This window comes from Sparus aurata, chromosome 1, assembly GCF_900880675.1.
Source record: "Sparus aurata chromosome 1, fSpaAur1.1, whole genome shotgun sequence".
In the NCBI taxonomy this organism is placed as follows: Eukaryota; Metazoa; Chordata; class Actinopteri; order Spariformes; family Sparidae; genus Sparus; species Sparus aurata.
Genome location: NC_044187.1, coordinates 29,586,105 through 29,609,577, shown reverse-complemented (window position 1 = coordinate 29,609,577; position 23,473 = coordinate 29,586,105). Strand labels below are relative to the sequence as shown.

At 46.1% G+C, this 23,473-nt stretch overlaps 1 protein-coding gene across 1 annotated transcript in view; it reads right to left on the bottom strand.

Moving 5' to 3' along the window:
• Positions 1–3,378: 3,378 nt before the first annotated feature.
• LOC115590089 (B-cell lymphoma/leukemia 11A-like) overlaps positions 3,379–23,473 on the bottom strand; it is a 37,988-nt gene continuing 17,893 nt past the window's right edge. The window contains exon 3 of the mRNA XM_030431357.1: positions 3,379–8,865. Coding sequence (XP_030287217.1) covers positions 6,887–8,865 — 1,979 coding nt within the window. The 3' untranslated portion in view covers positions 3,379–6,886. The remainder of the gene's footprint in view (positions 8,866–23,473) is intronic.

The window sequence follows — 23,473 nt, the reverse complement described above, 5'->3', positions numbered from 1 at the left end:
AGTGCACATACTGTACACACACACACACACAAAGTAGCACAAACACTTGTGGATCTGGATTATGAGTAACATGCGGCACAGATTTTGGGAATGTCAGACGTCCCAAAGGTCGGTAATAAAGGCAATACCTTAAGGCTCATATCTGATTGCACACCATGAAACCAAAAGAGTCCGCTCAATTATGGTCAGCGCGGTGTTTAAGACATTCCTCCCCTCCCCATCACACACCCCTCACCCTCTGTCCTTCTTTTTCACTCTGGGGTCAAAGTTTTCACCTTATCTGGAAGCCATCAGCAGTACCAGTCCCACCTCTGTGACTCATTTAGTCGAAACTGTTGCACGTCGTTAAAATCCCTCTCTCTAGGTCTGAGAAAAAGGGGAAAAAATCACACACACACACACACACACACACACAGACATTTAAAGCAATACTTCACAAGCGAGGTAATGCGGGTCTCTGCCAAGATTTTCACTGCCAGTTAGAGCACATAGTGTCTAGCGGGCAGACTACAACTCAGATGTTGTGAAGGCGAAAGAGGAGGAGGAGGAGGAGGAGGAAGGGGGATTCTGCTGTGATCCAGTTTACTATTTTGGCTGGGGCTTTCTTCTCGCTGTGTGGTCATGGGGGAGATCGGCGCAGCCAGCAGGCACTGAGGACACTGGCTGGCCGCAGCCCGGCACAGAAGCCACATGGAGAATGGTCGAGAGAAGACGGCGAAAGGAGAGGGGGTTAAGGGGAGGAGAGGTGTAAGGAGAAGGGGCTATAAGGTGAGGAATGTGGGTGAGGTTGTTCTGCTATTCTCTTTAATGTTCTCACGTTTTCTCACCTTCCATCTCTTCTTCCTCCTCGCTCTTGCCCTTCAACTTCAGCCTGACCAGACTTCAACTTAAACCTCGTCCCCTCCATCCATCCATCCCTCTGTCCCTCTTCTCTCCCAGCCCCCACCCTCTCTTTCTCTCTCTCTCTTTCTCTCTCTCTCTCTCTCTTTCCTCAGACAGACACAGCTACCCTCCTGGACGTTTCCTTTCTGCTGGCCTGCCCCAACAAAGGTGTTCAGTCATGTGAAACCTAATCTCCAGCCCCCCAAAACCTGACCCTTGACCCCTTCAGTCTTCACACAGCCAGAGGGGGAGGGGAGCCGGGGCAGGAAAGGGAGGCTTTTGGGAAAAGGTCACATTCCCGAAGACACTTTTGTGTACGTACGTGTGTGTGTGTGTGTGTGTGTGTGTGTGTGTGTGTGTGTGTGTGTGTGTGTGTGTGTGTGTCTAGGTGTGTGTGTGTCTATGTGCGTGTGTGTGTGTGTGTGTGTGTGTGTGTGTGTGAGCGTGCATGCACCCAATCCATTATGTGGTTTTCTGTTCAGGCATCAGCATGTGTGTTTGATTCTGTGTCTGCGTACAGAAGTGCATGAGGGGACAATCGCCTGTGTACTCCTGTGCTGCCTTTTAACTGCCTTTTAAGTTTTCATGTGTGTGCATGCACTCGCGTCTTTGTACAGTGGGTATGAGTGTGTGCATGCACCGCCGCACTGTATGCGCATTTTTGTGAGAAAGCACTTTCAGCCCCCGAGCGTCGCTGCCCCATAGACAAAACACAGACTTTGTTTTCTAGCCGAGCCAGACCTGTGAGTCTTGTCTGGGCAGAGCTCCTCTCCTTCCACCCTTTGCTAGCAATCCTCAGATCTTTGTGTGCGTGTGTGTGTGAAGCACAGTGTGTGTATGTGTGAGGCACTGGGTGTCAGCTGTCCTGGGTGATTAGTGCTTTTATATTGTTCCAAGGAGCCCGGACGAGGCCCCCTCTTCACTGCACCACAGCACAGCTGCAGTCTGCCTCTCCATCTCTGCTCCTCAGCCTTCTTCTACTCACTGACACTCGTGAGACGGGCTCGGGCCCAAGAAAAAAATGAGCCTGAAACAGAGGCGTGAACTAGAGGAAGAGGAATGGACAAAGAAGGGGAGAGTATGGGGAATGGAGAAAAGAGGGGGATAGGAGAGATAAAGAGGGATGATCCACTGACAGTTGAAGCAGAAGCGACAGAGAGACGGAGGAAGACGGAGAGCAGCGTACAGGGAGAAGTGGCATATTAGGGGGATTAGGGAGTCGATTCAGCGCGCCGACTCTCTCCTGGACAGGATTTCCCCAGCTATGCCTGGGAGGCCTCCCCTGCTTTAAACACACAGGCAAGTCAGGACAGAGAGAGAGGTGAAGCCGGGGAGGAAGAGCGAGGGGGGGGATCTTTATCTTTTGCAAGAGTGTCTGTGAACTAGTTTTGATTAGCATAATGAACCAATAAATTCTTGCCCTTCAGAAGAGAGCCAGTGTATCCCCCGAAGACTTGCTAGAAATGAGAGTAACAAAAATAACACTTTTCATTTTCCTCCAACAGCTTGTTTAACAAATGAAAAACAAGTTTGATGAAGAAAGCTGTTCAAACAGGACTACTCGCTGCATGTCTTTCAGTCAGAGATCTGTGACTGTTGCCTTTACGAGTTAAGGACATATGTCTACACAGGGAGGAAGAGGAGGGGGGGCCGAGGACGGTAGGCAAGGGCCAAGAGTCTGCTATGGGAAAAGTATGTCTGCTATGCACGGGTTGTTTGGTGGCGGGATTTGTGGGCCAGAGCATTGTTGCTCTCTTGACATTGAACTTGGGAGATTGGAGAGAAGGGAGGGGTGGGGATAACCACCCTCCCGAACATTATAAGTGTGTGTATATGTGCGAGAACACACACACAGGCCAACAATTCCTCCCTCCCAACACCCACCCAACCACCCCCACTTCCTTGCGACTCTGCTTTATCTTAACTGTCAACACCTGGCCTAAGCAGGAACCTCTCTCTATCTGTGAACTTTAATCTGGCCCTGCTAGGCAAACAGCGCCGGGCTCGGACAAGGAGAGCGATTAGTCTGTCACGTTGCCCTCCAGTGCTTCAGCGGTGGAGAGGAGGAGGAAGGGAGAGGTTCAGAAGAAAAGAGAGAGAGATCGGGACATAGGAGGATATATAAAAAAGACAGAAAACACACAAAAGGAAAGGGGAGAAGAGAGGAAAACGGCGAGAGAGGTGTGTTGGTGGGGAAAAAAGGGGGATGGGGGCAAGAGAGAGAGAAAAGAGGAGATGGGAGGCTTGCTGGAGATAAAACACAGACGCCTCGCTGACCTGACAAGGCCACAGACCAGAGATATGGTGGTTTACCTCCACCCCCCATGACGGGTGAAGTTGAGTCATGCAAACACACCTGGGTACATTGTAGTTTATGTACTAAGCCTGATGTGTGTTCAAATGTGGGTGTATTGGTGGATCTTTGTATTCTCAAATGTCTGATACGATGTGTTCTATGAGTATGCGAATAAAGAACAAAAGCACCAAATTCAGATATGTATGTAATACTTTTTATTTTTTTCAAGACAAAATGGCTGAGTGAAGAATAATGCAGACAACAGCTGAAAATAGAGTGGCATCTCCGTAACTGAAAAAACAACAACAAGAACAAAATCTGTAAGTCGAGCAAGAACTCATGAATGTTGGTCAATGACCTTTGGTCATCAAATAGAGTAAATTAAGCCATCACAATTCATCAGAAGGGAGGGAAAAAACGAACTGATTTTGTTTTGCAGTGACTCTGTTCTGAACAGAGCGTGTGTGTGTTTGTGTGCGTGTGTGTGTATAGTCATAATAAATAACGTCGACCAATGCCGATGGTCAACTTCAAGTTCAGTTCAGAACAAATAGCTTGAGAGTAAATACAGAACACAGGATGAAATCAGGCTGAAAACTCAAATGTACCTCAATACCATCAGCAATGATAACATGTACCAAACTTTTGTCTTTCTAGGATTTCTGTTATATTTAGAATATGCCTTGCATATGAGATGTACCATATTTAAATTATAAAGCACCATGGTTCTTTTGGCAATGAAAACAAAACAAAAGAATTCTAAATAAAAAGAAAAAATTGTAGCAAAAAAAAATAAATGCTTTTCAGATTGATGTTGAATTGATTGCATATGACAAAAGGTCTTTTTCAAAAACGGCTGGAATGTTATCAGGTGGTACATGTTCAAGGACAGTAAAAAGTTGGCTACTGAGAAAACCCAACAATAGCTTGTATTACTGCATATAAAATGGCAGGAGAGAAAAATATATAAAACAAACTAAAAAGATATGTACAACCACCTGTTTTTACCTCATTGTGGTCACTCCAGCGGGACTGCCTGAAAAGGCCATTACATGACCTCTCACCCTTGGGGAACACCACAACATTTTCTTTTTCAAAAAACATACTTATTTTCAAGCATACAAATTATTCACACTATATTATCCTGCCAAATTAAGAAAATATACGGTGGCAGCTTGTTGGGATTTTTTTCACTACAGAAAAAAAGGGTACATTGAAACCTTTAAAGAGTACAGGCAAAACAGTTAAAAATACAGGCTCCAACATAAATACTATAAGTGCCTACACTAAGTGAACATTAATTTCAAATACCATTCTAAATACAGGAAAAAAGTAGACCATAAATGTGTTTTGAACATAGGAACTTACAAGAGTGTGCATTTTCCTATGTGTTTTAAGTTCTCTCTATATATTTATATATCATAAATCTCTCCCCAATGCAAATTTTTGTTCAACCTGAAGACTTGTGTATAGTAAAGGCAAAAAAGATGAGAGACATGTTCATTACATTTCATTACATAGTGATCAAGTCCTGGATCTCACCAAAACAAGAAAGAGAAACGACAAAAAACAAGAACATAAAAAAAATTTAAACAAAATTTAAATAAGGTTCTCCCCTAAAGATACTGAAGTGTTAAAACTCAACAACACAATTTACTTATCTTTTTAAATCAAATTTGTAGAACTTTTATCTTTCTGTACTGAGCGGTATATTTCTATAGTTGGTGTGAAGCAGGATATTTCTATGGCGGTTCCTGCATTGATACCCCCGAGAGCCAAACTGATGTTCAGTTCTCAGGAGGAGACATGGCTGGCGACACTTTCTAGTTAACCCTCTTTTTTTTTTTTGCTTTTTTGCTTTTTTTTTTTTTTGCTTTTTTTTCTCTGTTTGTAATGCAAAGCAATGACACCACACTAATCTGTCAGCATAACAGCAAGTTTTCCCTTGAGCGTCCAACTGTAAACTGGGAAAATTGAACAGTGCACGTAGGTAGTCCCGAATCTGAAATCCGGTCCTCATTTTATACTCAACCGACTGTACCTCCGATTAGAGAGACAGATACAGAATCCAAGGCAGAGTGACAAGTGCTATATCATCAACAGTGGCAGGGGATGGAGATAAAACATACAACTACCACAATGAGGTCTTCAGCATGTTAACTGAAAATAACAAAAAAACGTTGGAACATTTGACTCGTGTTGAAGGTGAACGTGTTTACTAAATTCCAATTTATTTATTTTTTTCATTTATTTGGAGATTAATTTTAAGATCATTTCCAATGTGAATTCATAAAAAAAAAGGTTTCAGATTACTTAAGGGGTTTTCTAAGATCTAATGCGGTAAAGAGAATAAGCGCTATAAAGACATAAACATTTGAATTGTAGAGACACCTGGTCGACCCACTCCCCACCCGCTACCCTGAACCCTCACCCTCGGACACCCACCCAAACCCCCACCACCCAAAATCTGTCTGGCTTAGAACAACTAAAAACCCACTCTGTGGTCTTCAAATGGCTGCTGGCTACAACTGCCTGCTTGCTGACACTGAAGAAAAACATAACTCTGTGCTACTTACAAAAAAAACCTGCAAACTTTTAATTTTCAAAGAAAATAAACACTCTGGAAAATTAAGAGCTTCACGTTGGTTATTAAAACAACTCGTCAGACTACCCTCTCAGTGTGGTACACGTGTACCGGAAAAACATAAACTCCTAAACCAAAACTCTACACACCAAACTCCTACTCCTTTTGTTAGCATGTAACATGCCAGTAAACAGAATCATAATCTGGAGAATAACAATATACATGAGTCAGGCAGATAAATGATTTACCAGAGATACACATAGCTTTTTTTTTCTTTTTCTTTTTTTTTGTTTTTGTTTCAACTGGTTCCTTATGCTAAGTCACAAAACGACAGGGGTCGTACAGGTGCTTGATGCAAGGACCTGCTTGTTCCATATGTGCACAAAAATGTCCTGTAATCTTCTCTAGCTGAAACTCCGAGCTTATAGCAAAAAGGAGGATTAACTAATGCAGGTAAAATATCCAAGGCACTCTTTGTTGTCATTTCACACCATATTGTTAATTTCATTGCTGTTTGTCAAAGAAATATTTCATGGCGCTAGTGCCTAGCATTTCATAGGCCGCCCAATTTTTATATATACTCTATATCTCTTATCTCAATCTTGCATGGAAAATCTTTCACAAAGATCTGTTTTAAGTGTGACCCTGCTTGTCTTGATGTTTTGATAATGTGACACTGTCCACAATGTTTGAACACAAAACTGTACATGATATGTAAAACAGTACGTACTGTATGCAGCATGGGTTCTCTAACCTTTTTTTTTTTTTTACGTTGAAGAAAATCAAAAGTATCAACAGCAACACGTGTACAACCAAACCCACCAGCCGAGGACAATGTTCTCTCTAAGTAGCCAAAACACACCGAGCATGCTGTCCAGTTACAAAAAATACAAAACGTGTAAATTATTGCACAATAGAAAGGCTCAAAAAGTTTTGATGCAATAGTATTGCCCCGATGTTGGATCATGCATTCAGCTTTTTCCAGTTGGGGATGATAACAGGGCTGTACCGTGTACTGGTGTCTAACCCTGTTGTCCTTTCCCCCAATTTATTGGCTACTTAGCCAGGGTCACTTTTTAGCCAGGGGAGCTGAGAGAGAGAGCTGCCAGCATGCTGCTCTCTGCCTACTCAGTCTTAATGTCATTAGCCAGAGGGCGGTCGCTGTGCCACTTCTTCATGTGTTTCTCCAGAGTGCTGTATACACTGAAAGGCATGTGGCAGATTTCACATTTGTACACGTCCTTGCCCATCTGTCCATGGGTCTTCATGTGGCGGGTGAGCTTTGAGCTCTGGGCGCACGCATAGCTGCACAGCTCACACTTGTAGGGCCGTTCTCCAGTGTGACTGCGTCGATGCACTGTCAAGTTGCTGCAGTTCTTGAACACCTTGCCACAAAACTCGCAGGTGTCACTGCGGCGGCCGTCCTTGGAGCTCGGCCTGCCGTTCCCGTGGGGAGTGCTGGCTCCACTGCCGGTGCCGCTGCGTCCGGAAGTGGCCCGCTCCCCGTCCAACTCGCCGGGGGGAGTGGAGAAGCGCAAGCTGCCGTTTTCTGACGAGTGCTCCGATGAGGAGGCGAAGGGCGATTGTCTGGAGTCCCCACCTGTGAAGTTGATGAAGGGGTCCTTGAGTTGTCGTGAGGCAGCGTAGCCAGCTAGCCACTGGGAGTAGACGTTCTCTGTGTTCGGGATGGTGGGCGTGGGCGGGTCAAGGTCCTTCTCCACCTTGATGCGCTTGGACAGGGGACTGAGGGAGTCAGGGCTGACCCCTCCACCCAGCAACTTCCTGGACAGACTGTCAGTGGATATAGGTCCCAGGCCATTGATGGTAGTGGTTCCATCATCTGCACGGTCTGACTCCATGGCAGAGTCCTCATCACCAGGCTCCCGGGACAAGCTCCGGCGGTTGGGGTGCAGGGCCTCACTGTTCTGGTGGTGGCGGGCCCCTTCTAGCCGCAGGCTGAAGCGATAGTCATTCCTTCCCTCTCCTTCTTCGGCTCCAGGCTTACTCTCAATTTCCTCCTCCTCCCCCTCCTCCTCTTCCTCCTCCTCTTCCTCCTCCTCCTCCTCTTCTTCTTCTTCTTCCTCCTCCTCCTCCTCTTCCTCCTCTTCTTCTCCATTTTCAGATATCAGGCCATTGTTCTCACTCTTGAACTTGGCCACCACTGACTTGAGAGCATCTGTGGCGCTGCCCATCAGATCACTGGTACCCGGTTCAGGAGAGCTCGCAGTCGAGAGGCCGTCATCTGACTTGACATTGAGCGTCGAAGACTTGCTCTGACAGTGCGTCTTCATGTGTCGTTTCAGTTTGCTGGCCTGGGTGCATGCGTGGTTACAGAGGTGACACTTGAATGGCTTTTCCCCCGTGTGGCTACGCCGATGAACGATTAGGTTGCTCTGGAACTTGAAGGTCTTCCCGCAGAACTCACACGACTTTGCTTTGAGAGGTGTGCCCGGTTGGACCGCATTTGATACGGCATTGGGGGTGGAGCGTGAGCCAGAAGGTGACTGAGAGGTGGAGAGGGGAGGCGTAGCGGAAAATGGAGGCTTAGAACCTGGCTGGAATGGCTGTAGCAGCCTTTGCATAGGTTTGGGCCTGTTAGGGGAGAGAGGCGGTGAAGCCCCAGTGGCATTCCCCGCCAGCTCACGCAGACGTCTCGAAAAGTCCATGCTCGGAGGGGTTTCTAGCGGCACTGAGTTCAGCCTCAACACCCTGTCAAAGGCGCTGGGATGGTGGGTTGCCAGGGCCAGGTCGTCGGGGCTGAGGTGGTGGCGCGGCGGTGGGCTGAACAGCGGTGGCGTTCGGGGGTAACGGCCCTCACGAGGTGTGGACGCTGAATCCCGGCCGGACCCAGAGCCCGGCATCCTCAGGAGGCTGTAGGGACTGCCATCTGCCAAGTGGACAGCATGGAGGGGAGGCTGGGAGGAGGCACAGTCACCCCCCATCCCAGGAGCTGCAGCCACGCGGGGGGTGAGGGGGCTGCCAGGCTCGCTCTCCAGATAGATGCGGAAGCCGTGGGTGTTCTGGGCATGCTGGAGCAGGAACCAGGCACTAGTGAAGGGCTGCTTACAGGTGGTACAGGTGTAGCTGCTGGGCTCATCTTTATCTGACAAAAAAGGGACACAGAGAGAAACAAATTTTAGAATTGGCCCGTTAAAATGATAAAATGGACACAGTTTATGACATTTCAATGATGAAAGTGAGGTTTTAAATTACAAAATGTCCAATACGATCATCAGAAAGTGAAGGAATGTAGCAGCATTTAGCGGCCAACCAATTTCATTTTTTGAACTACGCATTCACTGCTCTTTTTTTTCTTCCTTTTCTAGCACTCTCAAAACAAGCCCCCATTACATCACCAATTATATCTGGCCAAAATGACTGTGATGAGAGAGAAGCTTTAAAAAAGATTTTAAAAATCTTGAATTGGTGCAACATAATTGGATAAAAATGATTTTGTAAACACAGAGAAAAAAATCTTCCTTTTTACTTCTGTGCTCATTAAGCATGACTGAATTTTAACACACTACACAACGCATTTTAAAATTGTTGTTACAAAATCTGAGATCCTGAACCTTATCAGATGTGAAAGATTAAATATGCATTTTATATATTTTTTCAAACCAGCGTTCACTTCCAGTGGGGTGAGGGCTTAACAAAAGAATAAATAAAACAATAATGAGCGATAACTCAGGCAGCAAATACACAATTTACACAGTTGAGCAGGCATAGGAATATTTCAAACAATAATTGACTTTCAATAGCACTTGCACACTGACCGGAGATTTGCCTGACAATGCACGCCTAATCTCGTTAAACACACTCATCTCCCCTCCAATGCTATGTTTACAGAATTAGCTGGGCTAAAGTGGGACATGTATCTGATGCTGCATATTAATGCTGCATACAAATAAGAGGTCACATGTTAATAAACTGTACCAGCGTTTATCACAAAAAACACACATTCACAGCAAAGAGGAAGCAGAAGGGAATATTCTGTATGTGTGTTTGTGTGTGGGTGGGGAGGCTCCAATGAAAATGCATTTCATGCATTACTTTTCTATTTCTGATATTTCATGCTTTATGGATTTATTTAAATCCTCTCAGGTGAATAGAAAAGGAGAAGAAGGGGAAAGCAGAAGTGAGAGATATGCAAAATAAGAAGCATCCGCCACTTGCAAATGTGCTCCCTCTTTCATCTTTTGGCTTTCTTATCCTTTCTTCTCTTTTTTTCTTTCTTCACTGGAGGGCATTTTTCTGAAGTCATTTGCAGACACTGAACCCAAAACCACGGCTATACTGTGCTGGAGAGCAAGAACAAGGGAGAGCGAGGGAGGAAGATAGGCCGCGTGTGTGTGTGATTGCGACTGCGAGCGATCCCTAAGATGGTGGATGGACAGTCTTGCATGTTTTAAGCCTGCTGTGGCTGAGAGACAAAGGGGTGAGGCAGAGAGGATGGCTGCTGAGTGAAAAGAGGGATGTTGTGGATGAGCTGCAGTCAGAGCAGATTGGCGTTTTGTGGTTCTCCTCTCCGTCTCATGTGTCCACGGCCACCGTGGCCCCCTCCGAACAATCTCACTTAAAGAGCAGAACACGGCATAAAATGTGCACCCAATCAAACCTACACACAAACCTTTTTCTCTTGACTGAAAAGAGTTGGAAGGGGGGTATACTGGTAAATTATGGATCATTACAATCTGCAAAAATTACAGTTAATTGCTGCCACCTGCAAGGGGCTTTGACCCACTATGGAATTTTTCCATCATAAAAAAGCCATTTGCCCATACACGTTTTTGCTCTCTCTCTCATAAGCACAAATAAAATGTGCCCATTACATTGGCTTTGGCTATATGTATGTTTCCTGATTATGTGTGTGTTTTTATAGCTTAAATAGAAAGCCCCATATCACTCGTAAAACGGTTGCAATAACCTGGTCTCTCCTGTTCACTTTGCTTTGATTTGCAGCCTATCCACACTTCCTCAACGCTGCCTTAATGCGCGAGCAGAGAGTGTGTATGCACAAGGAGGAAAATAGATGAATTTTTTCTGTTATTGTGAAGGACGAGCGAGGGAGATGGGGGGGCGGGTTGGCTAGAATGTCGTCTTCTCCTCCGAGACACAGCCGTGTCCGTCAGAGGAAAGAAAGAAAGCAGTGATCGTGGACGTGAAGGGAAAAGAAGGAAGTAAGAAGAGAAGTGTGCCGTGAAGGGGACATTTCCTGACGACTACACACCACATTTCTGAAGGGCACAAGAGCCGCGACTCGGCACTTCAAAGCCGGTAGTCAGTCCCTTTTCTTATGTATCAAAAAAACAGCATGTCTCGTGCTATGCAATCACGAGCCCATCTGTGGACATTTGACAAACTGTGCTCAAGCCACAAGCAGCGACGATAATTGTTATTCCCATCCAAGCAGTGGACACATTGATGGGCATCAACACATTCACAACAACGGCAGAGAAGATATCTAAATAAGCCCACTATTGTCCTTAATAGCTGTCCTCAACGGGATGGAAGGACAGTTTTTCAAAAGGAGAAAAGACAGTCTGACAAGGTGTTTGACAGCCTTGAAGATTTTTTTTTTCTTCTTGCTGGTAAGAAGAGCAGAGGACTCTGCGAGGGAGGACAGATGATCTTATAAACGAGTATGTCCTCTAATGGAATAAAGGAGAGCTCCCTCTCGCTCTCTCCGTCTGTTTCTCTCCCTTCCATTAACTCCAAGTCTGTGGAGAGTTAGGGCTGGAGAGCAGGAGAGCTGGGGCTCACGCTGGATCTCCAGGTCCCTTTGAAATAGGATCAGCAGAGTGGAGAAACCACACTGACAACCCCTTAGCTGCCATTTCATGGCAGGGGCTGAAAGAGGGGACTTTGGGGGGTGGAGAGAAGACAGAGAGCATAAGAGAGAGAGGGCAAGGGGGGATCAGGGGCAGAAAAGTGGAAGAAGGGAAATATAAGGAACTAAACAGGAGAGAGAGAACAGTCGAAGAGGAAGAGAAAGGGGGTTTAACAACTCCTTCAAAGCCATTTCAGCACATTGCAACACAAAGCAAGGGAAGGCTATTATAGTATAGAGTCTAACGAACAGGCTATCACGCAGAGTATGATCCACGGCTCGTGCAAGAAAGCACAAGGCCAAATGACGCAAAGGCTGAGGCGGAAACGACGGCTCCCCAAACAGCAGATATGGCTGCACGTAGCTGCTTCACACCACCGTCCCAGACAACGGCGTTGACCAGACAAAGCAGTCCAGGAGGAGGCTGAGGCATCATGTACACTTTGCTTATGCAGATCGCTCCATTGTCAGTGACCCAACCCCCCAAAGCCAGCATCACACGCACCCAGTCCTTCTCAATCGCCTCAGCAGCCCCTTCCCCCGTCGTCCCAGCAGACCAAACACAGCCACAAACACAAACAAACAAGACAACAGATGCCAAGACAACCATGACCTTGACCCCGTGTTGGCAGGTTAATGATGCGTGAAGAAAAAAGTAAAACCGCCATCAACTGTCCGTTTGTCCCTTCATCGCTCAATCACACCCGCCATCTTTCTTGTGCGCCTACTCCCTCAAACTTTCTCTCCAAGAGTTGGCAGACTTGGCCTGACCTCCCTTTTTTTTTTCTTTTTTTTGTCCTTGACCGAGCCTGATGGCGGGCTCAGGCTTGTCCTGGTGTGACCACGCAGCTCTCACTGATATTGGTCATTTAGCTAATGGAGGAAGAAGCTAACAGGATTAGCTCGCATGTCTTCCAAACAGAGGAAGAGAAAGGTACAGAGACACGGTGGTGGAGGGGGCACAGAGTGTCAACGCCATTTCCCAAAGTTATCAGTCGCCCGCACTCGGGAGCACTCACACACACCTGAAAAGTGATTATGCTAATAGCAGGTCTTTGCCAATATTCATAAGTGTTTATAGGTGTTGGAGTGAGTGCCTCGGGAAGACGGAGGGTTGTCAATACAGTGCCTCTTAAGAGTGCCTCAGCCGTAGCTGGCGTTAATGTGATTACGACTCTGTTTATGTCATTAGGGTATTCACAGTCAGGGATTGGACAGGGGCGCAGGGTGAAGCAGGAGAGGACAGGTTGAGGGGGAGAAGGTGGGGATGCTCCGAGGAAACCCATTAGAGCCCTTCTTCTGAATTCACTATCTCGTCTTGACTTTCACCTGAGTTGAAGGTCTAAAAAGTTAAATCTGAAATAATTCAACAGGGGCTCTTGAGTGTGTCAGTGGGATTTATTCCACGGCTAATTTCATAGCTGGGCATCTCATGCATGCTATCACCCCAAAGATGTTTTATCAGCCTCTGCATCCGTGTTGTTCGTGAGAATACCTGATAGAGCAGCTGGCTGGCCTTGACCTCCCTCCTCACCTCGCTATCTCCCCCCCCCCTCCTCTGTTTGTCCGCCACAACCACACACACCAGGGCTCATACACTCACTTCTTTGTCCCGGGCCAGACTCGTCGTGGTGCGCTGAGCCACTGGCCACACACAAAAGGCTTGTTTGACCAACACTTGTTCCTGAGACAAAGCCGGATGCAGGAAATACGGTTTACTAAACAGAAAGCCAGCCAGGGAATAGAACAGGCCTAAATCCCAGCCTTTTTACAAGTCTGATGTGGAACGGGGCCTGCAACACTGGCTGGTGTTGGACTCACACATAACACAATCGAGAGAAGCTGACCACTAACCACTAACACACATCGCACACACAGAAGAGAAGTGGAAAAGGGAAAAAAAGAAGAGAATGGAGCACTAAGAGAGCATAAGACGGGGAGGTAGAGTGGGGCAAGAAAAGCCGAGCTGGCATGAACGGGGAAAGGGGGGAAGGCAGATCGCCAGATAAAGATGCATGGTGGTCTTTGAGGGCCTGTGCCCAGTATTAAGTAATCTGCTGGCTGTGGCTTTGTCTCCAATCAGACTTTCACACTTCTTACCTTTCCTTTCCCCTTCTCCTTCCCCTGAAAGTTGATAAGAGCAACAGTGGAACTGAGGCGTCACTCAGAGCCACTGAGAAACCATTATGGACAGATGGCACCCACACAGGGGCCGATGAATGCAAGCACCATACACAATAGACAAATGGGTGTGCATGTGTGTGTGTGTGTGTGTGTGTGTGCTTTTGCATGCATGCTCATTGTTAGCAAGTATGACCACATGACTGTGCCCATGTATTGATGCGTGTGTGTGTGTGTGTGTATGTGTGTGCATGTTTGTGTGTGTGTGTATGTGTGTGCATGTGTGTGTGTGTGTGTGTGTGTGTGTGGACATTAGTATGTCATACACTTGCTACAATCATTTCAAAATTAGCATCGCTCTCCGCTGTCTGTTTCCTGGCGTAACCTTACTCCCTTTGATCTTTTCTCGGTTGAACTGTGTTTGAACTGACCATCCACCAACCCACCCATCCGTCCGTCCGTCCGTCCGTCTCTCTATCCCTCCATCTATCCATCCATTCATCCATCCCGACTAAGCCCAGCTGGACAGCTTCGTGCTTGGGTGCGGCTCGGTCCGGCAGACCTTATAATAGGCTGGGCCAGCCATGTCTCTGATGCAGATCATTATTTGCTCTCTGCTTACCAGCGTCAGTGGGAGGCCGCACGCTGTTGTTTCTCATCCGAGCTCTAATGGTACAGTGAAAAGACCTCTGGGCTTCTAAGCTTAACCAGTCTAATTAAATGGACCATCGCTTATGTAAGCATCCGCAGAGATTATTTATTGAGTTGGGATCCACTTCACAGGATCAAACCACCGTCAACAAAAGCCAACGCTCCGTGGAGCAGGTATTAAATAAAGGAGTGGAATCAAAGAAACTGCAAACTGCCAAGTGTCAGTTTAAGCACACATATCCAGGTACATAAGAAGACTTAATCAAGCAGGAGTATTTTTGGACTCGGGCAATATCCCAGATGGGCGAGGAGTCTCTGAGCACTTCAGAGGGGAAATGTGAAAAGTGTTCTGTCAAAGAAAAGATATGTCTCAATAAACTGCAGCTTAAGGGGACCAGAATGGAGAAAATAGGCTAATGAAGAATATAATGGAATTAAAATGGAAGCCAATAGAATACAATAGAACAGTGTTTGCCTTCTTCACTATCTAAAATTCAGGCTGCAACATTCAGATGAGAGCATCTGCTGTCTTTCCTTACAAGCATCATCCCTGTTTGAAGTGAAAGCCTCCGTAAGACATGAGGCCAGCAGCCTCAGCTCCACTATCTCTGCATAGCTCAGCTTATGACAGGCTGGCGTCCCCGCAGAAAGGATGGAGGGGGACCAGGGAGGTCGACTAGCTGCACATTTCTGCATAAATCTTCAGATAGATAGCATCAGGAGAGGAGAGGCAGGGGAGGGAGGCAAGCAAGCAGCGGAGGATGATAAGGCCCCCGGGGCAGGGCATTCGACACTGTCAAAACTGTTTCGTCTCTGGCTATTGGACGAGTGGAGCGCGTTATGAGCCTGCATACCATTTGCCAGGACGCGATTCGGCTTCACCGGAGCATACAGGGCCCTGTATCTGACCTCCCCGCTATCCCCCTCTTCAGTCTTCGCAGACATGCAGGGAGCTGGACAGGAGAGCACACACACCGCATGGATGAAGACTATGAAGATTTGAAGTGAGCACCTTACAGTCACATTATCATGAAGCTTCCAGAGAAGCTCTGATAATCCAAAGCTTGACTGGTGAATATTGTGAACTAACAGAACTCATAAGAAGCTAACATGACAGTTGTTGTTCTAATGGCACAAAAAAACAGGACCAGGTCCGACACTTAATAGGACAGTCACAGTTATGACCACCGCACTGAATCAGCATATTTGTAACATACAGACAAATATTGAAAGTTTAGAAAAATAATATGAAAATACTGCAGACAAGCTGATATGTATATCAAAAGCTGACACACAAAGAGCAGGTATACATCATCTGTTTTATCCTGCTGTGAATCCAAATGTAGTAATTATAAAAATAAATAAATAAAAGGATCAGCTATAATGTTGTTAATCATTTCCTGAATAGATAATTCTACTTTTTTTGTCAGCCGGGTCGCAGCACCCTTGGATCAAGTACAAATTGCCGATCTTGCTCAAAGAGTGTGATACTGGTTTTCACATCCTCTAATGCACAAAGAACATGGCACTTTCCTTCCTGAGAATTTGTCTGCCACCACCTGCGTGACGCGCCGTTACATTCAGCCCGTAATTTCTTGGTGTTTCAGTTATTTTTTCCACCTGCTGTGTGTTCAACCCTTTAGGGCACAAGTGGACACACAAATATGCATATAGCCATATAAAATGCTTGGTAATGCAAATTGTGACACGCACAAATAAAAGATGTGGAGGGAAATAAAAAAAAAAAAAGGGCAACACTTAAAGGACCACTGTGTAGTTTTAGGGAACAAATTTTTCCAAAAACTGGATAAAAAAGCTGTAGAGGTAAATAAGGTCCCTAGAACACGGTTTGAGGCTAGACAGGTGGCAGGGTCCGCCACATATAAACAAAGTAAAATAGTATGAAACTGTGTGATCCTTAAAGGTCAGTTTGTTTATTCAGTTTTTCAATCATTAAAAAGTCAATGAAGCTCTTTCTCTTCTGCTTACAACCCTTCCCAAAACGGCATAGTGCACCTTTAATGATAACCCTTATTAACAAATGGTTAATTAAACATTAGTTAATAGTAGAAGAGGAAGAGTGGGCAGTGAGGGTTAAAGACTCAGTGTGATCTACAGGCGCAGACCTGCAGTCGAGGTTTCTCTGAGCTGATAGAAGTCCGGACTAACACACACACACACACAACCACAGTGAGTGTGGCTGGACTGAGTAAACACTTGAGCCTGTCTGGAGGATAGAGTCATTCCTTCTCCCTCCGGCTCTCCGTCCCTCATACAGCCTGCATGCTCCTTTGTTACTCCTCCTTCCATCACGCTATTTCCTTAACGCGTTCTGATGACAGCACTGAGAGAGGTTAAAGCGAGTCTTTCTTTACACACACACACTCGCACAAAGACAGCTTCTCCCTTACCCTTCTTGTACCACTGAAATCCTCTACCCTTGGCCTATAACACAAATAGTTTTTCCGAGTCTCTTTTCTTAAGCTCAGAGGGACGCTACCTTTGGCTGTGAACACCTGTGCCGCCATACACCTCTCGTCTTCTCCACCCACTCGTTCGGAGCCGGACAGATCTCAAAAACCATCCATCAGGCCAGTGCGTACAAGCCTTTTCCCCCCTCCTCCTACCTTTGCCTGAGGTGCTCCGCCACTGTAAATAATATTTCCAGAGACAATGAGACACATAGAGCCAGGCGAAGGAAAAAGAGAAGGGGCAAAGCAGGGAAAGAGACTCATCGTTATCTTAATCTCAGGGCACTGAAGGTGGGCTTGGGCTTCCGGATGCACTTTGATCGCCAGTAAAATACCACACTCAAGAAGAAATAGGAACCTGTTAGAAAACTCAGAGCTACGGCTAACGTTGACCTCAGTTGTTTGTTCCCGAACACGCTCGCAGTGGCCCCAGAAGCTCTCGAGCATGGGCCATCATTCAGATACTGGTGAACAAGGGCTGATTTAAACATGCAGTTATTTTTCACCCTGTCCTACCACCTCAGGGTGAGAGGACCAGGGCATGTGAGCTCGGGCCAACCATAGCAGCTCGTTATGCATACGAGCCTAAAGGCATTGTGGAAGGACATGGCACTTTAAAACAAGAGGGCCAGTGTGTTGGAGTGTCCCGTGGCCCGGAGCTGTGGAGGATGAGGGTTTAACACGCGTCCCATCTGCTGTGTGTGACTGTGCACACGGTGGTCGAGTGGTTAAGGAGGCATCAATAGCCGGACTCTTTAGATCAAGGGGTATCTCGGGGTCAGATGTAGCTCGCAAATCCATTTTTCTTAGAAAAAGTGTGGCGGGAGATGCACTCATACATGTGGCGACCGCAGAACTGAAGTGTGGACTTTGGATGATTCTATCACAAGTTCAGTGCGCCTTTTCCCCCCCCCCTTTTTAAATCCTCATTTCACCCTGTTAAATTCACTGCAATGTCACAACGAGTAAGGTCTGAGACATGATGTTCCCCCGATCCTGTAATAAGGATGCGGCCACTAACAGTGAGATCTCAAAGTCCCAACCCACCAACATCCATTCACCCGACCCTCCATTTCCTGTTCCATTATTAATTCATTGGGGGGGTTGGGGGGGGGGGGGGGGGGGAACAGTGCTGGGACATTTCTCAACCCTAGATGCTTTCCAAAACCTGATTAAAATTGCAAAATGGCCTCCTGTTCAGCCCCTAATTCAGCCCCTTCAAGACATTCTGACAGAAGCGGGAGGAGACGTTGCGGAGCGAGGATGTGGTCAAATATCCAAAGTGACCTACAAATGTTCCCTTTTTACCGCTCCTCCACGCTGGAACTTGACACCAACACCGGACCAACCAGGGCCACACCTTTGTGACGTGATGGCGAAGTGGTTGCCAAATCAAATGAGACAAAGGTTTCATCGTACATTACAGGGCACGGTATTGTTTTCCGATGACACAGGGGTGTACTGTACAAGCCAGAGAAAAGCCCGTAGGGTTAGAATGGGGTGAAGGCAGCCAGTTAATACCTACATGTAACGTTTACCATCAATAACAGTCGGTAAGATGGATGGGCCATATGCTTGGCAAAGGCAGGCCACGCTCCACACTATTTTTCATCTCCGTGGCTCGCCGTACCAGATTCCTGCCTACTAATTGAAGACATGTGGTCTGATCAGCCGCTAGAGCAATGCAAGAGGAGCGAGTAAAATGGTGGACAATAGGACCTGATGAGGGCCAGCGAGGCAGCACAATGAGCTGCATTCTTCTGTCTTCCAACGGAATCTGCATTCATGTCAGTGCTGTGTTTTACTTTAAAGGTGCACTATGTAGTTTTGGGGAAGAAATTTCGAGAAAAGAGAGGTGCTCAAACAAACTAAATAATCAAACGCTCTTTTTCTTTGTGACCGAATAAACTGAATAAACAACAATTGTTTATATGTGGCGGACCCTGCCACCTTTCCACCTTCAAACTGTATTCTGGGGACTTTATTTTATTTATTTTATTTTATTATTCAGTTGTGGAAAAAATACATATGTCTGAGTTGATATAATTACCTAATTAATATTTTAGGGAAGTTTGAATGTCTTCAGCATAGCTACATGGTCCCCCTTTAAGAATCGTCTGAAGGCATGTTTGACGGAGCTACCTGTGTCTTCTCTGTGCACACCCACACCGTCACTGGGCTGTTAAAAGTACAGCGTGTGGACCCTTCCACTTACTCTCCCCAGAGGTGTGTCAGGAACATGCATAGGCCCAAGCAGTAGCGAGCGTGATATTAATTAAGGAAGCCAACCTGTAGGTTCCTTTGTGCCCAGCTGTAGAGCATAAATCAGGCTTTTAACGAGGCTAGGGCCCTAAGATCTCAAACCGTGCTGGAATGCTACCTGCACAGCCATGCCAAAAATCTGTCTGGGTCTAGGGCTCCTATAGATCACCGTGTTTATAAGGGGGGCTATAGCCACCTACCCTGGGGAGGGAAGGAGGGAGGGCGGAGCAGAGGAGCAGAAAAAAGGAGGGTGGCAAAAGGGGGGCAAGAGCTATTTCTATTGGGTCATCAGGTTTAAGTAAACATGTGTGGTGCTGCTGTGCGCAAGCGTGCATGTGCGCTGCACCACAACAAACTCCTCAAAAGAAGGGACCGAGGAAAGGTGATAAGACAGACAGATCTAATGAGAGAACGACAGGCACAAACTTCTCAGGTGGATCAGCAAAAGTCAAAGAATCATCAGCAAAAAAAACAACAGTAAATTCCTCCTTCTGGTCACAGTTAATACACGTCCAAAACAAGCGCCAAGACCTCGGAAAGAGCTGATGAACAGGACACGTGAAGAAAGCCTGTGCGCCTTTGGTGACAGAAGGATTTATTCACAGACAACTGCAGGACAGGACACACATGTGAAGACTGACTGACTGACTGACTGACTCGATGCATTGCAGACTCAGTCCACCTTCAAGCCATCGTTTCAGCACAGACAGGGTCCACGAGCTCAGACATTCCACAACAGGCAGCTGCAAGACGTACTTACAGCCGATGCAGCCATGATGCAAAAACACGACAGCGTATTACGGAGTCAGAACTCTGTGCGTTAAATAGCACAGCAGTTCTTTTCCGGCGCGATGCCTACACTCCTGGAAGGCTTACCAGCTAACAAACCGCATATAAATAAGTCAGTGTGGAAGTGCGGAAATTTGGATTAATGGCTGATCAGGGGATGGGTAGCGCTTGTTTCCCGGGCTGCACTCGGCAGCACCACCTGAGATTTATGGGCCAGATGTTTGTGCCATTGCTTCTCTAACAGACTATAAAACTTCATTTACAGAGGGCAGCGGAGGAGCCTCGCCGTGGAGCGTCACCGACGCGCAGAGATTTTTTGCTGCAAATGTCAACTGCGAATCATTTTTAAAAATGTAATTAACAAACGGCCTCTCGTTGTTGGGATTTTACTCGTGCGCCCGCTCTCTCTGGGCAGGAATGTATAACTCCACTCCCTGCCCAACGTCAACTCAGGTTCTCAAGATCCGCCCTGTCGTTATGATCGGGCTGTCAACCTCTGACTGAAGCAGAGGTCGCGGGGGCATCGACCCCAGCGGACTGCCTGTGTTGCATTCCGACAGATGAACTTCTGTTTGCGCGAGGTCATACTGTAAAGATCCTATACGCTCATTCCATACATGTCCAGCTGATACGGCGCAGGCCTGCAGACAATCCAGGGAGGGGAGCACTTTAGAGGCAACCCGACAGCTATCTGGTGTACCTTTGACACGGCCTCATAGATATATAAAGACATAAAAAGACATGTTTGCTCTTAAAACACATGGCCTTTATTGCTCTCGTCCGGTTTCATCACCTCTGCAGCACACAGAGGGGTAAGCTGATGAAAAGAGGAATTAAGGGCAGTGAAAGAACAAGGATATTATCTGGAGAGGAAGGGGTGTAGTTGAAGGGTGTCAAGAATGGCGTAAAAAGCTGTGGAGAGCAGAAGAAGGGGAAAAACAAAAGAGTGGTGGACAGCTTTACACTGCAGCACCCCATTCTAGATTACATTAGCGGCAGCTGCTTCCTTTGTGTGGTTTTATGGCCTGGCCCCAAGAAAAAGCTGCTAAAATTTCATTTAATCTGCTGCAGAAACTCAAGTGTCTGACAGCCACTCAAACAAGGGAGCCTAAAAGCACCATGCTCTCAGATAACGGAGGCAAAATAACGCTAATAATATCTCTCTCCGTGGCCGTACAGGCAGACATTTTGTGTAACCAAAGAGGGCTCGCCTGTGCCGCCGGTGCATGGGAAACTGGCCCGCTCTGCAAGTCCAGGGGCAGGCCCTTAATGGCGGGTGAGGGAGCCAGACAACGTCCCCCTTCTTCCCTCCTTCTCTCCCTCTTTATCTCCACCTCCTGTTCATCCTTCCAAGTCATTAGCTTATGTTAATCACTAAAACTAGCGAGAGTGACCCCCAATTTCATTTAGTATGCCACTATACTTGACAACAGATGAAGACGCAGCTGCTATAACTGATTTATTATGGTAAACTAATTGTATGACGGAGCTGGTATTTTGTGCTAATTTGTATGAGTTGACCACACTCTCGGGCGTTGACGCATACAGTGAAAGATGAACTAAAATCCTCATTACAGCTGCAACAATTAATCAATTAGTTGTCATCTATTAAATCAACTATTCAACAATCAATTAATTGGTTTAAGTAAATTAAGCTTCGTAAATGTCAGTATTTTTTTTTTTCTTCACTCGTCTATGAACTGAATTTTTCCTCTGAGAGCAGCTTGTTCATTCAATTATGCAAGAAATAAATATTCCTGAGTTTGTATTATTACCTCATTCAGAAAAAAAAAAACATTATTATTCTACATAGTGCCCCTTTAATACAAAATCAAAATCCATGCGTGCAAATTCAGCACTCCTTTTCATGTGGCCAATAACCTTTTCTGCATCATGTTCAAATGTGCTCTGTAAGAACATATTTTACCCTACAAACTGTAGTCCAAGGCCCGTAAAATGACTTTTGCCAAGAATAGATTGTCCGAAGTCCAATAGGATGCGAGCCACAAACAAAGTGAGCCAAAAAACGTGAAAGTGCCAGCATAACCCTTTAAAAACAAATGCTACATCTCAACTGCCTCCTCAATATCCTGTTCCTAAAGACCCAGATACCCAAAGTAAACACACAAAAAGCCCTACAACATTTCGCTGCCTGTGCTCGCCTGACACGGGGATGGAGCTTTGACAGCAGTGGTAACTGACAGAAAGCAGCGACGCAGGCAGCGGTTAGGGGCAGCTTCCTTCCTGGGCTATGGGTTCACAAAGCGGCATGTCCACATACATCCAAATACAAGTCCAAATGAAAATCTTATTCAGATAAACTGAGGGGAAGAAGAAGGGGAGACGGGGGGGGGGGTCGGTGGAAGTGCCTTGTGATGCCACTTCTGTAGCTTGAAGCAAGAAGAGGAAGACGTGGAGGAGGAGGAGGAGGAGGAGGAGGAGACAGGGGCCCCTTTCTTTTGACCCCTGAGATAACAAGATGGCAGGAGTGAGGAGAAGCAGAGGGGTGGAGGGAGGAAGAAGGAACTGAGGAGAGCCAGGAAAAGCACCAAGCAGAGATAGAGTGACGGGGGAGGTGTGTGTCCGAAACGGAATCTCTGCTCCCTGAGTGTGAATGGGGCAGATCACAGCTCTTCATCCCACAGGAGCGGCTCTCACTTGCATACTGCTCATCCTCTCAGGTTTGGCTTAGGCTTAAGAGACGGACACCAGTGTGTAAGGATAATGACAATGAAGTGTGGAGCAAACTCCTCTGCCCTGGGCATTGATAGGCAGGTTTTTTTCCCTTCGCTGTCTACTTAAAACAGTTCTTGGAATTGTTGCAAACACTGATGTATTTTTGGCTACTTGTTGAGCAAAACTTTTTGAGAAGTGGTATTCTAGTGTCACAGCTCTTACTAGAAGCACCGGCGTGTGGCTGAGAGGGATTAAGTGATGTCACCAAACTTTCAAGGGGCACTGTGTAGTTTGGAGAAGAAATTCAAACAGAAATATGTACTTTTTCAAAAAACTGAATAAACAAGCTGTTCTCAGGAGAAGATAAGGTCCCAGAACACTGTTTGAAGATAGAAAAGTGGCAGGGTCCGCCACATATGAACAAAGTAAAATAGTATGAAACTGTGTTGTCCTTTAGGGTCAGTTTGAGTCTAATTATTTAGTTTGTTAAGTCCATCAAGATGTTTCTCTTCTGATTAAAATTTAAAGAATTAATTTAAAGAATCCCCTTATTTCACTAAGCTAAGCTGCTGGGGGTAGCATCATATTTAAAGTACATTTTGACACAACCAAGACATTTAGGTGATATCGATCTTCTTATCTAAACCAGGGCAAGAAAGCGTTTAAGTGTATTTCCCAAAACGTCTAACTATTTCTGAAGTCTTCTGCTTCCTTTATACTGAAGCGGCTCAGTTTAATCAGAAACTGAGCTGATTTTAACTTGAATTGCTCAGCCGAGGCTATAAAAAAAAAGAGCACTTTGCAACCATTGAGAACAATTTGAAAAAAAACATGCCTGCTCAGACAAAAATATGCTAATGGACATTCACCCTTAACTTTTCCATGTAAAACAGTGTTTACAAAAGGCAACT